A 24857-nucleotide genomic window follows, 5' to 3' on the forward strand; every position below is an offset into this window, starting at 1 on the left:
TATATTATAGTATCATGTCATCTGCAGATAGTTAGTTTTACCTCTTCTCTCCCAATTTGGATGATTTTACTTCTTTTTCTTGTTGGATTTCTGTGGCTAAGACTTCCAATACTGTGTTAAGTAGAAGTGGAGAGCATGGACATCCTTGTCTTGTTCCTGACTTTAGAGGAAAGGCTCTTAGCTTTTCACTGTTGAGTATGTTATTAGCTATGGGTTTGTTTTTTTTTTTTATATGGGTTTGTCTTAAGTGGCCTTTATTATTGTGAGATATGTTCCTTCTATACCCAGTTTGATGAGAGTTTTTATCATGAATGGATGTTGAATTTTGTCAAATGCTTTTTCTGCATCTATTGAGATGATCATGTGATTTTTATCCTTCCTTTTGTTAATGTGGTGCATCACATTGATTGATATGCAAATATTGAACTGTCCTTGCATCCTTGGAATAAATCCCACTTGATCATAGTGTATGATCCTTTTTTATATATTGTTGAATTTGGTTTGCTAATATTTCATTGAGGATTTTTGCATCTATATTCATCAGAGATATTGGCCCATAATTTTCTTTGTTTTGTATTGTCTTTGGCGTTTTAGTATCAGGGTAATGGTGGCCTCAGAGAATAAATTTTGGAGTTTTCCCTCCTCTTAAATTTTTTGGAATAGTCTGAGAAGGATAGATATTAATTCTCTTTTATATGTTTGCTAGAATTCCCTATGAAGCTGTCTGCTCCTGGACTTATGTTTGCTGGGAGTTTTTTTTTTTTTTTATTACAAATTCAATTTCAGTATTACTGATCAGTCTGTTCAGATTGTCTGTTTCTTCCTGATTTAGTCTTGACAGGTTGTATGTTTCTAGAAAATTTTCTATCTCTTCTAGGTTGTCAAATTTGTTGACATTTAAATGTTCACGGTATTCTCTTATGATTTTTTTTTGTATCTCTGTGGTATTTGTTGTTATTTCTCTTCTTTCATTTCTTATTTTGTTTATTTGGGTCCATAAAGTAGAAAACCTCTTATATGTGTGTAATTGCATACCCCAAAGAAGAAAACCAAAGCAATGGAAGAAAATAAATATGAAATATTCTAACTCAGGAAAATTCTTGAAATTAAAAAAGGAAAGACTTTAATTTCAAAGAATAATTTCTTGCCCAAATCTATACAAAAAGAGCAAGTCATTTATTTGGAAAAGAAAAGCAGATGAGAGAAAGTGAGTGAGGGAATGGGAGAGAGGAGCTACAGGTAAAAAGAGAATAAGAGACATATCAACCAATCAATTGCATGAACCTTATTTGGATATTGATTCAAAAAAACAAACAAACAAATTTTAACATGTTTAATACAATTAGAAAGTTGAAACACTGCATATTTGATAATGTTAAGGAATTGTAATTTATGGACATAACGGCATTGTAGTTATGATTTTTAAAAGGTCCTTTATTTTTAGAGATACCTCCTTAAATATCTATAAATGAAATTATATGATGTCTGATATTTGCTTTAAAATAATAAAGGAGGAAGGGAAGTAATTAATTAGATAGATAAAACAACATTGGCCATGAATTGATAATTGCTGAAGCAGTGTGACAGTTAAATGGGATGGTTCATGGTATATTGCCTACTTGGTATATGTTTTAAATGATTTGCAATACAAAGTTTAAAAAGAATTTTTTGTCCTCAATAGGATGGAAACTTCAAGCCTAGGCAAAATAAACCTAAAGACTTCTAGAGTGCCAACTTATGGAAATCTTTCCCCTCGTGTCATGGTAGCCTGCTGCAATTGTTTAGATAAATCTTCTTTAACGTTAATTTAACTTCTTTTAACATCTACTCAACTGGATGCATGTGTCTGAGAAGGATTTCATGGTTTTTTTTTTAGGATTGTGGAAAAGGGATATTATAGTGAACGAGATGCTGCAGATGCTGTCAAACAAATCCTGGAGGCAGTTGCTGTAAGTATGAAGTGACAGCAATAGTGTAACTCTGGGTAATGTCTTCCTTTTACAGAATCATCATTTAGGAAGTGTATATCTGTGACAAGCCGTAAAATTTACAGAAAAACAGTATGAAATATTTACTAGAAAATGTTGAACAAATTTATATTTTCTATTGATAACTCAAACTCTGAAAGATGCAGTCCTCATATGTAATGCCATAAGTTTGTGAAAATCATTTCCGTTCTATTATTATGAATCAGATCAGACTTTGGTGCCTATAGTTGTTCTTTTCTCTCTCTTTCCATTTCTTTAGTTTATCTCTTTATTGTTTTTCTTGTTTGGTAAGGAAGTGGAAAAATGTTCAAGGAGATAAATATAGACCTTAGAGCATAGAGATTATTAATTTTTCTTTCAAGAGAAGAAATGAGTAAATTAGGAGAAAAATTCTGACAATTTTATTTTTTTTAAAGGGAGAAGTATGTTAACATTTTAAACTGGAATAAAGTTTTGTAAGTTAATGATGGAAACATGGACACACATTTACCAAAAAATATATATATATAATTTTGAGAAGTTGGTTTGTATTGAATTAATAAGGAAATATTTGCCTGAATAAAACAGACTCGACTGGTGCAAATCTTCCTATAGATTAGTGGTGTCTAGTATGTCCTGGGACACTTTGGTGATTTATTTATTGACTATAAATCCAGAACAAATTATTCTCTGAATAAACAGGATGGGGCCCAAAGGGACATATTTATTAGGATCAGTTAAAGAGACAAATCTATAAAATATACCCAGAATTAATATATATTCTATTAATCAGAGTCAGTTATATAACTAAAATCATTAGTCAATATCTTGAGGAGCCACAGTGACACAAGTACATGTCCTGTGAATTTTACCTACAACCAAAACAAGAAGGAGGGAAGGAGGAAGGAAGGAAGGAAGGAAGGAGGGAGGGAGGGAGGACTCTTGATACCTAACAAGCTTATGTACCAATTGTGGGTGGAAAAAAAAAAATCCAGTCTTCACAATCTTTGCATAGGGCTGCTAGAAATAGATCTGTGATCTAACAAAATCCATTATTGAGATATCAATGCCAAGTTCGTATGGCTTTATAACCCAGACTTTCCAAATTATTTTTTCCTATAAAGCGTTTTGATCTTTTTGCTGTGGTGGGGGATTAAAAGTTTGAGGGCTTCCCTGGTGGCGCAAGGGCTTCCCTGGTGGCACAGTGGTTTGGAGTCCGCCTGCCGATGCAGGGGACGTGGGTTCGTGCCCCGGTCTGGGAGGGTCCCACATGCCACGGAGCGGCTAGGCCCGTGAGCTGTGGCCGCTGGGCCTGCGCATCTGGAGCCTGTGCTCCACAGCGGGAGAGGCCATAGCGGTGAGAGGCCAAAAAAAAAAAAAAGTTTGAATTTGGGGTGGATAAAAGCTGGAGAAGATGCCATGGAATTTTACTTTAAATACACAATGCAGTTCCTGATTATATGAATTTTGAATATCAAATTCATCTTTCACCACACCTAAAATAACCACTCCATTCCAGATTTTTTATCAGATAAAATATATTTACCATCTTGGCTTCCTAAGCTTGCCAAATTGGGGATCGTTTTTAACTTTTCCATCACCTTCTCTCCTCACATCCACCTTCCCAACTTCAGTTGAATCTCTCTTCAAGTATCCATGAACATAGTCCTGCTCCCTATGTCATGCTATGACTATTTCTAGCATGACTTTAAAAAACACTTCTGGTTGCTTCCAATTCCTATCTCTAAATATACATCTGTATATGTCTATCAATCCTCCTTTGCAGTCACTGTTTTCATTTTGTCCCTTTTGAGTTCAGTAATGGTAGTTTTATGGCTTACTTAAATACTCATTTTAAATCTTCTTTTTTCACTACTGTGTTCCATAGATTATCTATTCAAGTAAACTTGCTGGCAGTTGCCCACTATCACTTTCCTCAAATCAGGCAGGCAGCTGGTATAGCAGTTAAGAGTACTTTGGGGGCTTCCCTGATGGCGCAGTGGTTGAGAATCTGCCTGCCAATGCAGGGGACATGGGTTCGAGCCCTGGTCTGGGAAGATCCCACATGCCGCGGAGCAGCTGGGCCCGTGAGCCACAACTACTGAGCCTGCGCGTCTGGAGCCTGTGCTCCGCATCCAGAGAGAGAGGCCCGCGCACCGTGATGAAGAGTGGCCCCAGCTCGCCACAACTAGAGAAAGCCCTCACACAGAAAGGAAGACCCAACAGAGCCAAAAATAAATTAATTAATTTAAAAAAAAAAGAGCACTTTGGGAGTCAAACAGAGCTGGGTTCCGTTTCTAGATGTGCGAGCTTGGGTCTATCACTAAATACCTCTGAGCCTCAGTTTCCGCATGTAAAATAGGCATAACATTCAACCTAACAGGGTTGTGGAAAAGACTAAATGAGATAAGGTATGGAAATCATAGCAATCTACAAAAAAGAGGGAAAGAGGATAAGCAACTTAAGACTCAGAATATTCATTTAAAGATGTATTACATCTTATAAATCTATATATACATATACACTCCACAGCTGAGTACTAAAATAAAAGACAAATGACAATGGTAGGTGCTCAAAAATATTTGCCGAATAAATAAATGAAAATTTATCAAAATAGTCAGAAATAACCACTATTCTATATTTTGTCTTTCTAGATGATGTCACATTTACTGAAACATTCTTATAATCATTTTTCTACTCAATTCATATGAAACAAAACTATGTAATTTGCTTCCATTCATAAGATTCTTTTCTACTCCCTTACTATCATTTAATTCTTTTCCTTTCATTCAAAACTTACCTTCTTCAATATGCTTTTTCTGGTTGCCTCCATCCATTTAGGTCAGCTCTTGACTCTTTAGGCTTATCACAGTGGGCATGCTTCAATTTAGTGATACCTCGGGTGGCTGACTGGGAGAATTCTCATTCAGTGAATGAGAAATGGATGCTTTCAGCATCAGGATTTTCCCCCTGTTGGAGTTACATCAATTGAGGGATAAAAGAGCCACAAATAGTGATGGAGATGGAGGTGCTCCACATAGAACACAGGGACTAGAGTTCCTAGAACTCTGTTTGTCTGCAAAGGTGGATTGGTTAGTCTACTGCTAATCTTAAATTTAAAACAAAAACTGTGTTATTTTACCTACTCATAAAGCTCTACAAAGCTCCAGTTTAGGAAGCAGGTTACCGCATTCAAGTCAAACATTCTTTGAAAGAAGTTTTATAAAAATCAGAGTTTCTCTGATTGCTGCCCCTAAGGGTTAACTTAGAGAAAAAAATTAATTTCCCTCAGTGTTTCACAGGTAGAAAGCAAACAATTTAAAACTTGTGAGAAGTAGCTGACATTTATTATATAGTTTATTGTCAGCTACATGGCTATAGATAGCTATAAAAATAAGACAGTTGGGAACTCAAAGTAATCAGTGATATATCTCACATTTCCCCTGAATCACACACTTTTAAGACTGTATCTAGGCTGGTTTTTGAAAGCACAGAAGTAGAAAACTTCAAGATTAAAAATTTCTTGGGAAATATGTCACAGGCATAATGACACCCCTTAGGCAACAAATCTTTTAATCCTTCTCTTCCTCCTCACTTCATCCCAATTCTTGCCCCAAATATTTCACACTATTTGTCTGACTGTAATCTTACTCCTTCTGCATTTTAGCTTTAAATAGCATTTTTGAAAGCTTTTAAAATGAATATGAAAGATGTTTCCCGCTTTGCGTTTGAATTCATTCAGTTAGTCTTTAAGTGCAGATCTTTAAGCCTTCTTGAGTAGTCTATCTTCCTGAAATGAATTCAAGGTTGTCCCAAGTTAAACGGTCCAGTCAGTCTGGACATTCAGGAAGGGTCATCGTGTCATGTGTCATAAACCACAAGGCCAAACCTTAAAGCCCTCCTTTTCCATTTACTTGTAGAGATAACCAGGGACTGTTTCATCTCCTCTGGCAGCTCACTATTGCCACCACCTCTAGTTCTTTCCTTGTTATCATTGCTATCCTACTGTCCCTCTGTTTTCAAAAAAATTACTGTCCTTCTCTTTTTTCCACCCCTAATGCTGCCTCCCCTCTTTTGCTAACCACAGTTCTCTTGGGAATGTATTAATTTCAAAGCCATGAATTTGGAGCCTGGAGAAACTTGTAATATAGGAGTATACACTGAACTTAATAAAATAAAAGGAAATGGTTGAAAAAATATTAAATATGTTTGCTATCCCAACACAGAGATTTTTTTTGTTCAAATCGTTTTAAATATTATGGTGATGGGCGTGAAGAGTTGCAGACAAAAGCATCTCACCCTTTAAGGTTATGGAAAAAAATATGGTATCTGAACAGCAAAGAAAAACAGGAGATGGACATGATTATAAGGATGCAGAAATAGTCGAAGCTCCTTTTGGTAAATTTTTTAAAACCTGTAATCTCCCCTAAAAAAAGAACAAATTTAGCCTATTAGAGAATCAATCGATAAAGAACTAATGACTAGATAGTGAAGAACTGGAAAGGCAAAAGGGGAACACTAAGCTAATGTATTGCAGAGGGAGCAGCTTCGAGAAGCAGCCTCCTCTTGGACTGGAGAAACCAAGTAAAGAAGTTGAGATTATTAAAATTTAGAAGTTTAAAGGAGGTGCTCTATAGACCTGTGTGAAAGTTCACTGCTTGGCTAGGCTGGTGTCTCTTTTCTGACATCAGAGGCATTGCCCATGCAGCGGGCACTCAGACCTTTGAGAACGATGTTCTGGCCAGCTAGTGCTGGTGTTACTGAAGAGGGACTCTGGGATTGGTTCTGTGAGCACTGGAAAACTACAAACTGGAATTAGCAACTGCTATCGGAATGATCTGCCACTGCGGGGTTAAAAAGTGTTTCAAAGGTACATGGGAAGAACAAGCAGAAAGACAGACTCAGAAAGGGAGCAAGTCCCTTCATCAGCTTCAAGGCTTCCACTCTCTTCCTAGTGCCCTCTAATGGCAGAGCCAAACAGGAAGCCAGCAGAGGAAAAGTGTCACTTGTAACTCAAGTCCCCACTTCACAAAGTGGACTATAGAAGGGCAGATATAAAGTTGAGAGACAATAGCTTAGTAAATGGTACCGGAAGTTATTTGAAAACAAAAATCAATTCTCAAAATTTCTGTTTCTATTCATAGATTCTTTAAAGTCTTCATAGTCTTTACTAATGTGTGTGAAATGGTTCTAGAGGTCAATGAATTCAAAACAAGTGCAGCAGCATTAAAAAAATTACCATCGGGCTTCCCTGGTGGCGCAGTGGTTGAGGGTCCGCCTGCCGATGCAGGGGACATGGGTTCGTGCCCTGGTTCGGGAGAATCCCGAATGCCGCGGAGCGGCTGGGCCCGCGAGCCGTGGCCGCTGAGCCTGCGCGTCCGGAGCCTGTGCTCCGCCACAGGAGAGGCCACAGCAGTGAGAGGCCCACGTACCAGAAAAAAGCAAAAACAAAAACAAAATACCATCTAGGGACTTCCCTGGTGGCGCAGTGGTTAAGAATCCGCCTGCCAATGCAGGGGACACGGGTTCGAGCCCTGGCCCGGGAAGATCCCACATGCCGCGGAGCAACTAAGCCCGTGCGCCACAACTACTGAGCCTGTCTGCCACAGCTACTGAAGTCCCCGCGCCTAGAGCCCGAGCTCCGCAACAAGAGAAGCCACCTCAATGAGAAGCCTGCGCACCGCAGTGGAAAAGTAGTCCCCGCTCGCCGCAACTAGAGAAAGCCTGCGCGCAGCAACGAAGACCCAACGCAGGCAAAAATAAATAAATTTATTTTAAAGAAATTACTATCTATATTTACTACCAAGTACTATGCTTGATAACATTTATAGGTTTAATGGGCAGTATATATGTCATTCAGCTTTACATTATTTGACATGTTTAAGCCTTCTTCCACCTGACCTCTTATTCCTGTTGACAGAACCAATCTACTTTTATAAAGATGGAAAAGGCTAAAACTTCTTCTCCCACCCTCCCTTGCAGCTAGTCAAGGGCATATGACCTGATCCTCACCAATGAGTTTTGATGGGCAGTCTGCTTGTGAGTTATTAGAAAAGTTTCTCTTTAATAAAAGGAGAACCAGGGGAGGAAAGGTCTTTTCTCTTTTTCACTGTCATATTGGAGTCTGTGTATGAAGCTGGGAACTGCTTTTGCTGTCTTATAATTATGAAGAGAAACATAACAGTGTTGAAGAAGGCAGAGAAAAAAGTAGACATCATTGGAATTCTCCTGCTTGATATCTCATAGATGATAATGAGCTTCTCAAAATTTCTGCCACTTTAAATTGTATATCTTGTTACTTAAAGCAAAAAGATACTGAACTTATTAAATAAACTTTTGAGTATATACTAATAATGGTTCTGTGGTCAGAGCAAATTGTATAGTTTTCCATCTATCTAAACATAACATGAAGGACATACTCCTAGATAAAAAGATTCTGGTCCCTCACATTTCTAAAAACTGAATTTCACTGAACGTAAAACACACATCCACATACTGATAAATGAGGATTAAATATGATTTGAAGGGACACTGAGGTTTAAGGTCATTAACAATAAGCTTGCTTCTGACACTTGTTCTTTGTTTTTGTGAATATTTTTCTCGCTTGGGTCCACTTATTGTCAATAGAAAGATTCTTCTGAGGACTTAATTAAGCAATGAGAGACTAAGAAAGAAAATGGGGGGGGGGGTTGTTGTTTAAGTTTGTCGGTTCCTGTGGTATTTACATTTTTTTCTGGGGAGATTTTGTCTCTTGTTACTTCCATTTGAACGTTGATCTCTGGAGGGTGGATTTTAATGCAAGGCTCAGGCATTAAAACACTATAATGATAATTTTACCAGTAAAAAGTAGAAGTGGTTATATATTCTTACTAAGAATTGAGAGATTACATTCACCAGAGAAGAAATAACAAATAGTTCTGTTAATGTTCTAATTTTTTTATTTATAAACATAGAATAAAATAGATCAGTGGCTTAGGCATAGCATAGATATTTTATCAAAAAAATTTGGAGCAAAAAAAAATCTACATTCTGAAAATTATATCTCAATATTAGGAACCTGGAGATCTAAAAATAATGCCTGGGAAGGAGGTTCCTTTCTCATTAAATGTTTCTGTACATCATTATTGACAATGATATCAAAAGTTTATCAAATTCTAAGTGGCCTTCTCTCTTTTGAGTCCAGGGAATCACAATAAATTCTAGAGTAAATATCTAGGAATTTTCCAAGTACTATATACAAAATATCATGTTAATTGTTACATTCTAAATGACTTGTTCTTTCTGTAAATGATGTCGGTAATTCAGTTCAACCATTAGCTGATTCTCTGGTATGTGCCAAAATCTTGGATACAGAGATTAAGAAGTTCATTAGTTTATAGAGCAGATAGACACATAAGCACACAGCTGTAAGATGACATATGTGCACCAATTGATGCGTTTTGCAACTTCAAAGACATCAGGGAGGGTGAAACCTATTCAAAACATCTAGAATGAAACTGAGTCAGAAAAATCTTGCCAGAGGATGTTATGTCTGTGTTGGGTTTTAAAAGAAAAATTGCTGTTTAGTAGTCAGCCAGTATGAAAAAAAGGGAATACCAGGAATACTCCTTTTCTCCCACAAATTTTTATAGAACATAATAGACCAAAGATGCAAAGGCATGAACTTCTGGTCTTTGGATATTGCTAGAAAGTAAAGTACACTTGGTGAGAACTGGGGTTTGAGCGAGAGGTATGGATCTTGTCCAGAGAGGCTTACGTGAAAGAAGTTCCCATGTTTCTGTAGGTGAGGAGACTGTGAAAGACTTCTGCTGCAGGACCATCATCCTTCATGGGAGCATGAAGTCCAAAAGCAGGGCAGCCAGTTAAGAGGTTATGAAAATGTCCAGTCAAGAGATGAAGAGCATCTAAAAGGACATGGTTTGTGATTCTATGAATGAAATATGCTAACAGCTAAGCCCAGGATTCCCCTTGGGTCTTCACTGCCAATATTTATGAATGTTACATATGTGAAGACTTAGAGATTATGAGAAATAAACTAGAGTGGGGAACATGCATAGAAGAGGACTTAGAGGATTGATAAGAAATTCTCATCAAACTTCCTCACCTTTATTAACATTACAGTGCAGTCTCTTCTCCTCACTTCTCTGCCCACTTGCTCTCTGAGGCTTTACTCCATTCTCTTCCATACAGTTACACAGTTCCTCTAATGAACTTTTTCTTCAATTCCTATTTCCTTCACCTACATTTTTTTTTCCTTTTATACTCTCTTTTGCCTCTCCTCTAGCTGAGAACAAATGATGAAAAAAACAACAGCAAAAAATAACAAACATTTTAAGAGACCAACCAAAGCCTCTAGCCCAGGATGACCATATTCCCTACACACAACATGCACTGTAGGTCCTGAGAGCTACAGAAAGTAAACATGAGACACAGTCCCTGCCTGGAAAGATTTAACAAGAAAAAGAGGGTAAAAAATAACATCTAAGTTTATCTTTCTTTGAAGGAAACACCTTGGGATTGAGGTGAATATCTTCACTATTCCAAAAGCCCATTGAAATGTCATGCACATGAGGTTACTGTGTAGATATGACCTGATTCTTACTTGATGTCCTTGCATTACAGTCTTTAGAGGTTCATTCACAGCTGTTCTGTCAGGCTTCAGTTGCTAAAGGAATGAGATTCACAGAATCCTTGACTTTGGAGCAGGAGAATTGGATGACCTCAAGTAAGGGTAGGAAAATTTTTTCTAGTTAGCAGCGGCAGTATTAAAAAAAAAAAAAAGTCACAAAAAAGGAAACAAAATGTAGTAAGAGATCTACCCGCAGTTTCCTTATGAGGTCAGGAAAGGCACACATTTTTTCTGTTTCTATAGATGACCTACAAAGACTTAATGTGAATAAAGAAAAAGAAAAAAGATGGGAATTCAAGCTATAAGGGAATATGGTTTTAAGTAAAGTAATAAGTTTTAATTACATTTAAAAATGCTTATTCCAAGCAGGTGTGTATCAACCATGAGAGGAAGGATATTATCATATTATCATGATACCTTTTCTATTTTAAACAAACCTTACTCTAATTGGCAATTTGGCCTATTTTCTGTTCCTGTGATACAGTATTTCACATCTATGTATTCTGTTCCTCTAACCCTGAATGCTCTGAAAAGCTAAAATTCAGAAAAAGCTGAGCAAAGAATTCTACCACCCACAATGGGCGCTCTAGGAGGACAGTCTCTTCTTTACGTCAATATAGTTTATGTGTGACAATCTCTACCTATGGACTGCAAGGGAATGACTCAAGCTAAAAAGATTCCTTTGAAAATGATCCCCTTTTAGGAAAGAATTATCATGTGGGAAATATCAAAGTATTGTGGCTTGAAGGTGAACAATGATCCTTTCTTTGTATGTGTGCTTCTCTCCAAGGATGGTGGAGTAACTAAGGTTAGATTCTAGCTAACTATTTCTATGTTGTTTTTTCATTGATTATTTATTGGAGCATGGGGATGGGACCATGAAATTTATATCCTTGCTGTTGGGTAACAGTTGTCTGCCCCATAACTGAAGTACTCTCTGCCTTGAGGAAATGAAGTCCTATTTTGTATTATAAGGATGAATGTGAATCTTCTACTTATGATGTCTTTAACACATAAAAAATGAATTTTTATTTTGGGAATGGTTAATTCAGAAGTAGTGTGGAAAAATGAATCCTCTGAAAGAGTCAGGTAAATATTTTTTTATTTCTGGGTCAGAAGAAGAGCTTTCAGGCAACATTATAATAATACTCTGTTAACTTCATTCCTTGAACATGGACTTTTGATTTTAATATTATTAAATAATTCAAGAACAAATTCTGCAAAAGTTTTACAAAGTATTTTGCCTGCCTCATAAATGAGAAATATAGAACTCAGTGAAGACGTCAAATTAACATACAGGTAGAGGCCTAGGTCATAGCTGTAGATTGCACCAGTCATGGAAACAGAAGGTTAACTTGGTTTTCTTGTTTTAGTCACTGTCTTTGGTCCCATCTCAAGTGTGTAGCTCCTGAATAAGGAGTGCTCACAAAAAATCCATCTTACTCACTTTGGGTAAGATTCAGAGTTTCTCAATGGAAACAACAGGAACACTAGTTTCATTTGGGCAGGGCAGTTCTTTGTAGGTGTTTAGCATCACTGGCTATATTAACCTGTTCAGGCTGCTATAACAGAATACCACAGATTGGGTGGCTTAAAGAAAAAACATTTGTTTCCCACAGTTCCAGAAGTTAAAAGTCCCAGAACAGAATGCCAGCATGGTCAGATTCTTAGTGAGGGCTCTATCCTAGGTTTTAGACTACAGTCGTCTTGCCGTGTCCTCACAAGGGAGAGAGAGCAAGCTCTGGTCTCTTCATCTTCTTATAAGGGCACTAATCCCATCACGAGGTCTCCATCCTCAAAACTTCATCTAAATCTACTTACTTCAAAAGGTTTCACCTCCAAATACCATCACACTGGGGATTAGGGCTTCAACATATGAATTCTGGGGGGACATAAACATTCAGTCCATACCACTAACCTCAATACAGTACACTGAATGCCATAGGAGGCCAATACATTGCAACTACAAAAAAGAAAAAATTCTTTCACACAGTTTCCAATGCATCTAAGCGCAACTGTCCCCTTAATGTGTCTATTTTCACCTTCTCTCTCTGTCTCTTTGTCTCTGTCTCTCTGTCTCTCCCCCTCTCTCTTACTTTCAACCTCTCTCCCTTCCTCCTTCCTTCTCTCCCTTCCTATCTTTATTTTGTAAATTCCAGAGAATCATCACCATCCAAAGATCTAAAGAAATGGAACCACCATTGCAATATATGCAGTGTTGGACATACTAACAATTCTTACTAACTTTTTTGCCTACTTTAAAGAAAAATTTCGGTAACCACCAGAGGTTTCAAAATGTTCTCTTGACCTAGGACAAGAATACCCTTTCTCATTCCAGTGTTCCAGTTTATCTTTCTGCCTTTTATAAATGTAATTTAAGGCCCCTTTGCAATATCCTCTTTATTTTTGGCTCATGAAAGTAGTGTGAAATAATTCTAATGCATTTTACATGCCATATATTTAATATTAATCTTCTGTGATTTCTGACCTCAGTGTTTCCTCCCAATTATTTATTTTGCTTAAAGTTTACAGAGCCTGCTCTGCTTATTTTTTTCGAGGAAATGGTTCCCTACATTTCATCAATCCATAAAATTTTGCTGGAATGTCATGGCTCTCCCTATTATGTTATAAACAGTTGGTGGATTAAATAGATAACTATCAATACTTATCTGTGCTCAGGACACATAAAAATAGTCAAAACTCAGATTTTATTAATAGAATGTTCCACGTGTTTTTAAAGATATGTATAAGTTGCATGATTTTAGTGGCAAATGATGACCACCAAGAAAATGAATAGTATATATACATAATTTGGAATGTAGACAAGGAAGATTCACATTTAACTGTCCTTTGTTTTCTTTATGTCGCAGTATATGTTGAACGGAAAGTACAGTAGTCCCCCTTATCTGAGGTTTTGCCTTCCTTAGTTTCAGTTACCCGCAGTCAACCATGGTCCAATAATATTAAGTGGAAAATTCCAGGAATAAACAATTTATAGTTTTAAATTGCATGCCATTCTGAGTAACGTGATGAAATCTTGCACCGTCTGGCTCCATCCCGCACCTGATATGAATCATCCCTTTGTCTAGCATATCCCACTAGTCATTTAGTTGCCATCTAGGTTATCAGATCGACTGTCACAGTATTGTGTGCTTGTATTCAGGTAACCCTTATTTTACTTAGTGATGGCCCCCTTTAAAGCACAAGAGTAGTGTTACTGGCAATTCGGATATGCCAAAGAGAGCCAAAAAGTGCCTCCTTTAAGTGAAAAGTTCAAAGTTCTTGGGTTAATAAGAAAGGAAAAAAAATCATGTGCTGAGGTTAGTAAGATCTACTAAGATCTATGGTAAGAATGAATCTTCTATGCATGAAATTGTGAAGAAGGAAAAAGAAATCCATGCTAGTTTTGCTGTAACCCCTGAAACTGCAGAAGTTATGGCCGCAGTGCATGATAAATGCTTAAGATGGAAAAGGCATTAAATTTTTACAACAAGATATTTTGAGAGAGGTGAAGTGATTAAAGAAACAGAATAGAGTTTCTACACACCAAAAAAAAAAAAAAAAAGATATGAGAGAGAGATAGACACCACGTTCACATAACTTTTATTACAGTATATTGTTATAATTATCCTATTTTATTGTTAGGTATTGTTATTAATCTCTTACTTTGCCTAATTTGTACATTAAATTTTATCATAAATACGTATGTATAGTAAAAGCAGAGTATATATAGGGTTCAGTACTATTTACGGTTTCAGGCATCTGCTGGGAATATTGGAATGTATCCCCTGCAAATAAGAGGCGGGGGGTGCACTGTATAACTTTCAGCTCTAATTTTGATACAGCAGACCTGCAAGTTGGAGATTATTGCATTGGCATCTCTGTAGTGATCAATTTTCTTCAGATTTATTTTGTGTTACTTAAAAGACTTTCTTTGGATGTTTAGGATCCATCTTGATTTTCAAGATAAAATCATACATCATATCACACCATTTCCCCCCTTAACCCTCCAGTGTCTCCCCATCACAGCCACCCTCTATGCACGGCCCTCAGAGTCCTGCCTGGAAAGGCCTTCTGCTGACCTCATGATCCTCTTTCCATGGGCCTTCATTCACAGCATTCCAATGACCTTCTGTTTCACCAACATGAGAAGCTCTAGTCCAGAGAATTTTGAGCTCTTGTTTGAAACTAGAATATAAATTACCGGGTGTTTTGAACCTCTTTCTACTATGTCCTGCACTCAGAATGGTTCATGGTGTATATTGGGCATTCCATAAATATTTGTTGGATGACTTGACTGACCAAAGATTGTTTATTGCTTCATTCATTTATTCATTCATTTATTCATTCATGCATTTACTCACCACCTAACCAAACAACTAAAACTATTTATTGAGCATATATTTAGACCCTAACACTATACACTCAATAAGAGAGCACATGGCACGTGTGTGCCAAGAGTTTATGTTCTTTAGTTTACCATTTGCTAACTGCAAAATACCCAGTGTATTCATTTTCTATTTCTAACAAATTACCACAAATTTAGCAACTCAGAACAACTAATTATCTCTCAGATCTGTAGGTCTAAGTCCAGGGGGCTCTACTGGGTTCTCTGCTTAGTGTCTCACAAAGTGGAAACTAAGCTGTTAGTTGTCCCGGGTAATTATCTGGAAATTCTAGGAAAGAATCTGCTTCCAAACTCATTGAGCTTCCAAGCTCCTTTGCCAAATTCACATCCATGTGGTTGTGTGACCAACATCCCCGTTCCCTCACTGCTTGTCAGCCAGGGACTGCTTTCAGCTCCTAAGGACTGCCTCATTCCTTGGCATATGCCTCCCTCCAACTTCAAAGCTAAATTGTTTCAAATCCCTGACTTCCTTTTCTGCTGCCAGCCAGAGAAAACTCTGCTTTTCAAGGGTACATTTGATTTTATTAAACCTGTCTGAATAACCTCCTTATTGTCATGTAAATTAATATAATCCTAGGAGTGCTGCCTTATCTATTCGTAGATTCCACCCACACTCAGAAGGGAGAGCATTTAATATAAGAGCTAAGTTCACATAGGGATCATTCATAGAATTCTGCCTATTACACCCAGACCAACCTACTCTTACCAATCAAGGTGTGATGCATTCGTTTTCTAACATAATGTATCCGCTCTAATCAACTCGAAATGTGGATTCTATGGGAAAGTAAATTAGGAATCCAAAGTTCAACATTCAAGGATAAACTTGAATGTCATTGGTTTTCAGGCCTTTCAAAGACTCATTCACTGACAAGTATTTTGGTTTGTTTTTTAATGTGTAGCACTTAATTTGTGTTCTCATCCTCTTCTATTATTCTCTCCTGGAGGTTTTTTTTTTTTTTTTCATATGTTAGGAAATCAATTCTGCTACTTCAGAGTATTAACCACAACAAGTATTTTCAGAGGTTTTCAAAACTATTTGCCATATCTTAGAAAAGAAGCTGAAACACAGATCAGTGATCAAAAAGGAGGAATGATGGCATGTGGCTGAGGCTATGTGTGGCATCTTGGCACAAAAAAAAAAAAAGCAATATACTTACATACATTTGTTTTTTTGTTTCTCTCTAACTTATTTTTTTGCTTAACAATATGCCTTGGAAATTTTTTCCATTTATGTATTAGTTTTCTATTGCTGCATCACAAATTACCACAAACTTGAACACTTAAAATAACACTATATATTATCTTACAATTTTGTAGGTCAAAAGTTAGGCATGGCATGACTAGATTCTCACAATTCCAAAATTAAGGCATCATGAGGGCTGCACTTCTCTCTGGAGGCTCTGGAGAAAAATCCGCTTCCAAGCTCATTCAGTTCCTTGGAGGAATTCAGTTCCTTGGAGGAATTCAGTTCCTTGTAGTTGCCTTGATACTTGGCCTTCTCCATCTTCTCACCTGCAATGGCACATCAAATCCTTCTGATGCTTTGAATCTATTTCACTGACTCTTCTGTCTTCCTCTTCTGCTTTTAAAGGCTCATACAGTTACATTGGGCCCATCTGGATAATCCAGGATAATCTCTGTATTTTAAGGCAACAGTAATTCGTAATCCTAACTACATATGCAAAGTCTCTTTGCCATGTTACCTGGCATGTTCACAGTCCCAGAATTGGAGAATGGAGTCTTCTTTGGGACCATAATTCTGTCTACAATATTTTAATACATACGGATCTTTTTCATTCTTTTAGTTGCTATGTGGTTTTTCATACTGTGAGCTCTGTAATTTATCCAGTTCCTACATGGTTATTAAACTTTTTTCCAATTTTAAAAATTATACATAATATAGTAATAAATATCCTTGAGGCATATTATGCACAAGTGAAAATATTTCCTTAAGATACATTCCAAGAAGTGGCTTCTATTAGACAATTAATATATTCATTTTACATTCTTTCATGGATGTGGCTAAATTTCAAGGCTTTACCAATCTACAATATTGCTAATAGTTGGAATCTTCCTCTTTAACAGCATGTGCATCTGACCAATCCTCATCATTACATTCTTTTCTCTATTCTTTGCTCTGTTTTTCGGTGATTTATATGTGTTTTTATGTGTTTTTCTCTTGGTATGTAGGAGCTCTCTATATATTCAAATATTAATCTTGATCATATATGTATAATCTTATATATATCTTTATGTATAATCCATATCATATAGACAGATGGATAGTAGAGTAAATGTTTTCTCCTAGTTTTGCTTTGTTTATGTTGTCTTGCATAATTTTATCGTAGGGGATCAAATTTGTAAGGTTTTTTTTCATCAGTTCTAAGATTTTATATTTTTTATATCTTTCTTACGAAGTCCTATCATGTTTTCTCTCCCTCTCTTTCTTTCTTTCTCTATATATACTTAAAATCTCATGTAATTACTCTTAAAATACTTTTGCGGTCATTTTGTTTTGTTCTTGTCCTTTTCTTAGTTTAATAGCTCTTTAACCCACACTTACTATTGATCCGTCTTTGTTAGTTTAATCCACATTTGTTTGTTTGATAGCTCTTACATGGAAATATTATTATTGTTTGTTATTTTAGTGAACTTGTGTGTGCATTTATATTTTTAGTTCTCTGGTGGTTCCTTTTATAACTTTAAACAATATCGTTCAACCTCTATTTTGTATTTTATTAAACTTAGGCACTATATATTTTCTCTCCATTGGGAAAAATAAGGAAATTAATATACATTCACTTCCTTCCATTGACGTCCACCTTCAAATTCTCTCTTGTCATATCTCTGTTTTATACCGGTAAGGTTTACATCATTTATAATCTGCATCTTACTTGTTTGGGTTCTACCTTTAAATGGACTTGATGCCCATTACCAGCCCTTTACCACAGTTTTTTCTCTTTATTTCTTAATTAGCTGGATTTATTCAAGTAGCTGAGGGTTTTTTGTTTATTTGTTTTGCTTTGAGTTTGTTTGTTTTTTCTGTTCCCAGAAGGGTATAGCAACAATATATTCCCCAAGTTCTTTCATGACTTTTATGGTCACTTTAAATTTGCAGGACATTTTGTAACATTTGTGGGACACTTGGTCCTAACCTCAGCAGTCTGTACCCATTCGTCTGTAATCTCCTGGCACTGAAAGCTGTCTTGCAAAAATCTGACATCAACTTGATACTTCCCTTCTTAGAGATGATCTGCTTTTTTCTGCTTAGAGGTCTATGAATCCCTTCTTTATCCTTGAAGTTCAATTACTTAAGCAGGTACGTGTCAGTTTTCACAGCTCTTTTCCTATTCGGAAAGCAGCAATAGCATTTCCCCCATTTTACAGTTGTGCACAAACAAGCTTTGAGAGGCTGTTCAAACAGTGGAACCAAAGCTGTTAAAACTCCCAGTCTAGGCTTGACCACATTGCCAGGCATCTGTGCAAGTCTTCCTTATTGGCCTTTGGGATTCTGGGTCTTTTAAGTTTCAATCTGTACAGAAGTCCATTAAGTTAAGCAGTCTTGTAGGCTTTTGATAATTTTCTGTGCTTTTCTCTTCCTGAGAGATGTAAATTTAGAATTTTAACAAATCTACTTTCTTCCCTGCACTCTCATGGCGTTTTCTACCACTGTAATACAGCACTAACCACACTGTATTATGGTTAGCTGTACATGGTCCTGTCTCCTGGAATAGGCAGGAATAATGACTTATCTATCTGTGTCTGTCATCCTTTTCCTCTGCCCTTTACCACCTTTCCCCACACTCCACATATGCCTTTGTATTCATGGCACAAACAGGTACAATATATATTCATTGACTTGAATCCAGTTATTTACAAAAACTTGTTTAGGATACCAGCATTTTGAGTGCAGGGAATATTTTAGAACTGGCCTCGTATCCTTCATTTTTACTTTTTATTTTTTTCTTATTGATTCATAGATATTTATTTGCCCATAAAACTCTTATGAAAAGCAACTTTGCCAGTAGCACTTATTGTAAAACAAAAATAACTTCAAGATCATCTGATTTTTAAAAGATAATAGGACTTCAAACACATTTAATAATTCAAGACACTTAAATCACATTACTTTCAAAAATGATAATGCTAACCCAACTCTACAGGAGAGCACATTTCATGGAATATAATGTCTTTTAGAATCTAAATAAATATACATAGCGTATTTATCTGTGTTTTGGAAAAGATATCTAATTTTGTAGCACTTCACATGATGATAGATATAGAGGAAAATCCATGTTGAAAAACATAATTTCTCACACATACACTTTGCATTCTACTCTTGGATTCTACTTCTCAAAATTTAACCTTAAAACACTTAGATTTCTATGAATAATATGTTGAATGTGCCATAGGTTCTGACTATCTGTGTGATTTATTCTTTGAAATGTTCCGTTGAATGTTGGAACCTATCTAGAATCCCAGTATCTAACTTTTAAATTACCATCCTGACTTTTGCCTGTGAAATTATTGTTACAGAAGCTTAGCCACACTCAAGTCTTAATGGCTCTTGATCCTGCAGAATTCCAGAAATGCCATCTTATTGTTAGTGGAATTTCACTGAGGAAGAGCCTTTTTAACACTGATTCACATGGATCATACCTTCTATTTATATATAATGGGCCATTTAGTGAAGGAACTAAATGCTTATGCTCTACTCTGCTAGAAAACTGAAAGAAGAAAGAATCTTGAGAGGAATATACAGTTGAACACATGTGACTAAGACCTAATAATAACTATCTCAATAGTAATAGTACCAGCCATCACTACCATGTGTTATCAAGCACTTATTGTGGACCAAGCTTTTGCTAAAATCTTTATGTAAATTATTTCACTTAATCTTCAAAGGCTATCAGTCTCTTTACATTAATTTCACAGATAAGGAAACTGAGATTCAGAAAGGTTAGGTAACTTTTTTAAGATCACATAGCTGGTTTGTGGCAGAATCAAGATTAGAACACAGAATAAAACTTGACTTCAGAGTTTATGCTCTTAATCCCTCTGCCATCTGCCTTCTTCTACCATATTATGTTATAGACGATGTTGGGCCCAAAGCCAGAGACACAGATGAGCAGACAGAGAGGCCTAAGCACGGAAGGAGTTCAAGGGCTAACACTCAAATGTGACAAGTGAGATACATCTCTTTTAAAGATCACATAGCGGGGGGTGGGGGGGAGTCACACCTTTTTAAAAGACACAGGTGCATTGCAGCAGGTGTGCCTGTTTATGTTTGCCTTTGCTTTCTTACTCTTGGATTCAGTTCTTGAAAACTGCTTATTTGAGATAATGAGAGAGAAGCACTTTACATGCTTAATTAAAAAATTAAGTCTGTCTCAAACAAATTAGGAATATGTACAAATGCATATTTCAATCTTTTTTGGACAAGAGTAGGTGGGAATAATGATAGCTCCACAGATGTACCTCTTCCACGTGCAATCAGCTCTGTCACTTTGTCTATATCCAGAATGATGGTAGTTGAACATCCCTTGATGTGAGTCAATAGTAAGAAATTGGAGAGGAGACTTAAATTCGTCGTAGCCAAATTCATGTAATTATTGTATTTCTTCACAAGTAGTTGCCCTTTAACACAAGTTTTAGGGGGTCATAAATATTAGTGCAGCACTCATGGGCTGATTAATCAGACTGGTCTTACCAGGCATGCTGATGATGAGGCTGACTCTCAAATAGCAGTGCCCTATGTTTTCAAAATGAAAGCATCTACCTGCTCCTCCTTTGACATTTTGTAGATAATCCTTGTTTTCCTCAAAGTTAAGTCAAACAATAGACTAAGAGAGCTCAGCTTGGCTGAATTCAGAACTTCCTTCATTCATTCATCCAACTTTTCTTAAATATCGGGAATGATGGGTAGGCTAAAAGGAATTAGCATGGTTTGTTATGACAATATAACCAACACAGTACAAATATGATTCTTTTTCCATTGTAGAGTTTATTAAATAGCTTATTATATTTGCATATGATTAAAATCTTATTCTCCATGAGTACCAGAAACCACATTTATATTCACATGGAATTTTCATGGAATGGAAATTGAGATGCATTGATTTGATTTTGGTTTTGAGATGCAGTGTATTGATACACCCTGAGAAAACCATAATTCAAAGAGTCATGTACCACAATGTTCATTGCAGCTCTATTCACAATAGCCAGGATATGGAAGCAACCTAAGTGTCTATCAACAGATGAATGGATAAAGAAGATGTGGCACATATATACAATGGAATATTACTCAGCCATAAAAAGAAACAAAATTGAGTTATTTGTAGTGAGGTGGATGGACCTAGAGTCTGTCATACAGAGCCAAGTAAGTCAGAAAGAGAAAAACAAATACCGTATGCTAGCACATATATATGGAATCTAAAAAAAAAAAGTTCTGGAGATGCATTGATTTGATTTTGGTTTTGATATTAGATTTCTACCTTAATATCACTTCAGGAATTTTAACACTGAGCCTCATCATGTGAATTCTAAAGAAATGTCATTTAACAATTAAAAACATTAAATAAATACAATGTCATTTAACCTGAATTGACAATACCAGCAATTTAAAGAATGTGGTGTTTAATGGAATGATAAAACTTTTTGTATTTGTAAACCCTAAATTACTGAAATTACCAAAAAAAATCTTATATTCATATATGAAGTACTTGAAAATCCATAACAAATTACTTTTATGTATTCTAATTTAGAGTAAAAAGAAGAAATAAGACTTAGAGCAGAAATCAATGAAATTGAAAAGAGGAAATCAGTAGAAAAAAAAAATCAATGAAACCAAAAACTGGTTCTTTGAAAAGAGTAATGAAATCAATAGCCTCTAGCCAGGATAACTAAAAAAAATAATAAGAGACTGGGGACACAAATTACTAATATCAGAAATGAAAGTCGGGACATCACCACAGAGCCATCAACATTAAAAGGATACTAAAAAATACTATGCCAGCAAAGTTGATAACCTAGATGAAAAGGACCAATTCCTTGAAAGACACAATTTGCCAAAACTCAAGCAAGAAGTAAACAATCTGAATGGACCCATATCTATTAAAGAAATTGGATAAATAATTAGTAACCTTCCAAAAGAGAAAGCACCATGCCCATTTGGGCTCACTGGTAAATTCTACCTAACATTTAAGGAAGAAATTTTTACCAATTCTCTACAATATCTTTCAGAGGATAGAATCAAAGAAAATACTTCCCAACTCATTCTATGAGGCCCACATTACCCTAACACCAAAACCAGACAGACACTACAAGAAAAGAAAACTGCAAACCAATGCCTCTTAGGAATGTAGATGCAAAAATCCTCAACAAAATATTAGCAAATTAAATCTAACAATGTATAAAAAGAATTATACACCAAGAAAAAGTGGGATTTATTCTAGGTATGCAAGCCTGATTCAACATTTGAAAATCAATTAATGTACTCCATTACATCAACAGGCTAAATCATATTAACAGGTGCAGAAAAAAAATTTGACAAAATCCAATACCCATTCTTGATAAAAACTCCCCGAAAACTAGGAATAGAAGGGAAGTTCTTCAACTTGATAAAGGATATCTACAGAAAACTCACAGATAACATCATGCTTAATGGTGAGAAACTCAAAGCTTTCCCTCTAAGATTAGGGACAAGTCAAAGATGTCCCGACTCACCATTGCACTGAAAGTTCTAGCTAATGCAATAAGACAAGAAGTGGAAATAAAACATGTAGGTTGGAAAGCAAGGAAGAAACCATCTTTGTTCATAGATGACATGATTGTCTATTTAGAAAATCTAAAAGAATCAACAAAACTTGAAGTACTTTTTTAAAAAAGATTTTATTTTTTAGAGCAGGTTTAGGTTCACAGCAAAACTGAGGTGAAAGTACAGAGAATTCCCATATGCTCCCTACCCCCACAGATGCACAGCCTCTCCGTTATCAACATCCCCCACCAGAATCGTACATTTGTTACAACTGATGAACCTAAATTGACACATCATAATCACTCAAAGTCTGTAGTTTACATTGCAGTTCACTCTCAGTGTTCTACATTCTATAGGTTTAGGCAAATGTATAATGACACATATCCATTATTATAGCACCATACAGAGAATCTTCACTGCCCTAAACCCTCTGTGCTCCACCTGTTACTCCCTTTGTACCCATGGATTGAATCTAAGGAAAATAGTATAGGTAAAATGATACTTCCACCACTAGTAAATAGACCATTCTTAGAAATATGTACTTAATAGACTTTTATGATGTACACATATATAAATAGAAAAATGAATTTCCAACCTGTTGCAAGCACCCATGTTGCCCCACTCTGACTTTGTACACCAGGAGACTTGTACCAAAATCAGAAACAAGAATTAGAGTCTGACTGTTCTTCCTGACCTCTTCACCTATCAACTACTCTAAACTGACAGGTTTCCCTACCCAGTGACATTCATAATTATCCTCTCTGTAAAACATCCTACTCTCTTTCCCCATGACATTGCCACTCCAGCAAGCATTTTCCAGCAAAGCTTTGCTTTATCCAGACACTTCAAGCCACACCCATAATCTAAATAATGGTGCTCACGTAGGAACCTTACTGCAGGGACAGCAGCGGGCCCAGTCCTCTTCAGGCTCACTACTGGAGTCCAGTGCGGCTCTTTCATTTACAAACGGAGGCCTTTTGGCTTGGTCACTCTTTGCTAATGAGTTATTAAGGCTGGACAACTCAGTTCCATTTTATTACAATGCCCCATACAATTTATGAATGTTTTAGACATGAAGGAAACTGAAGAGAAAACTAACAGGTGAATTTTCAAGTGTCTTTCCCCAAACTCCCCTGACGTTTATGTTGTATTGAATATTCAGATCAACTTCAAAGGATGTGAAGAAATTAATTCAGCCATAACTATCAACTTAATGCTACTACAGAAGAAGAAAAATAATGTAATTATTCAAAATGTCATTTTGTAGATGAAACCCTTTTTCCTGATTTTTTTTTTTTTTGTCTGCGTTGCGTTGCTGCTCATGAGCTTTCTTTAGTTGCATGGAGCGGGGGCTACTCTTCGTTGTGGTGCGCAGGCTTCTCATTGCGGTGGCGTCCCTTGTTGCAGAGCATGGGCTCTGGGTGCACGGGCTTCAGTAGTTGTGGCTCGCGGGTTCTAGAGCTCAGGCTCAGTAGTTGTGGCGCACGGGCTTCGTTGCTCCGCGGCATGTGGGATCTTCCCAGACCAGGGCTCAAACCCGTGTCCCCTGCATTGGCAGGCAGATTCTTAACCACTGTGCCACCAGGGAAGCCCCTTTTTGCATGCTCTTACAGTTAAAATATTCTTATTGGATTTTGGCTTTTCTCAAAGTGATGCTGCAAATCTCATCTATCTAACTGATACTCACTGAGCACCTCTGAGGTGACTTAAGTATTATTATCCAGTAAGTATGGTATATGTTTCACAAACATATAAACGCTGAGCCTTACTTCAGCTAAATGTATCGGAGCAATGTTGCTGTGGAATCACTACAGTGTAAGCACAAGAATTTAAACTTCTGACATTAATAATGGCAAATGAATAAAAGGTGCAGATTACCATCATTCTTGAATATGTAACTACAAGTTAGTGACTAAAAAGTAGAATAACATACATGTCTATAGGAAAATGTATTTATTGATCATTCAAAAGTATTTATTGAGTGCATGTTTAGTGAAGGCATTGTAGAGGAAACTCGGTACCTGAGGAACCAGGGAAAAATTTCCTTGTCTTCATGGAGTTTTCAGTCTAGTGAGGGAGACATCCTTAACATAAAGC

The 24857-nt window shown here is 36.5% G+C and overlaps 1 protein-coding gene across 1 annotated transcript in view; it reads left to right on the forward strand.

The window, feature by feature from the left end:
• The window catches only part of CAMK4 (calcium/calmodulin dependent protein kinase IV), a gene marked incomplete at its 3' end in the record, with an annotated part of 217656 nt that overhangs the window by 157219 nt on the left and 35580 nt on the right, over positions 1–24857 (forward strand). Inside the window, exon 5 of the mRNA XM_082652366.1 lies at positions 1877–1949. Coding sequence (XP_082508492.1) covers positions 1877–1949 — 73 coding nt within the window. The remainder of the gene's footprint in view (positions 1–1876; positions 1950–24857) is intronic.

Source organism: Grampus griseus (assembly GCF_964374135.1).
Source record: "Grampus griseus genome assembly, chromosome: 3".
NCBI lineage: Eukaryota > Metazoa > Chordata > Mammalia > Artiodactyla > Delphinidae > Grampus > Grampus griseus.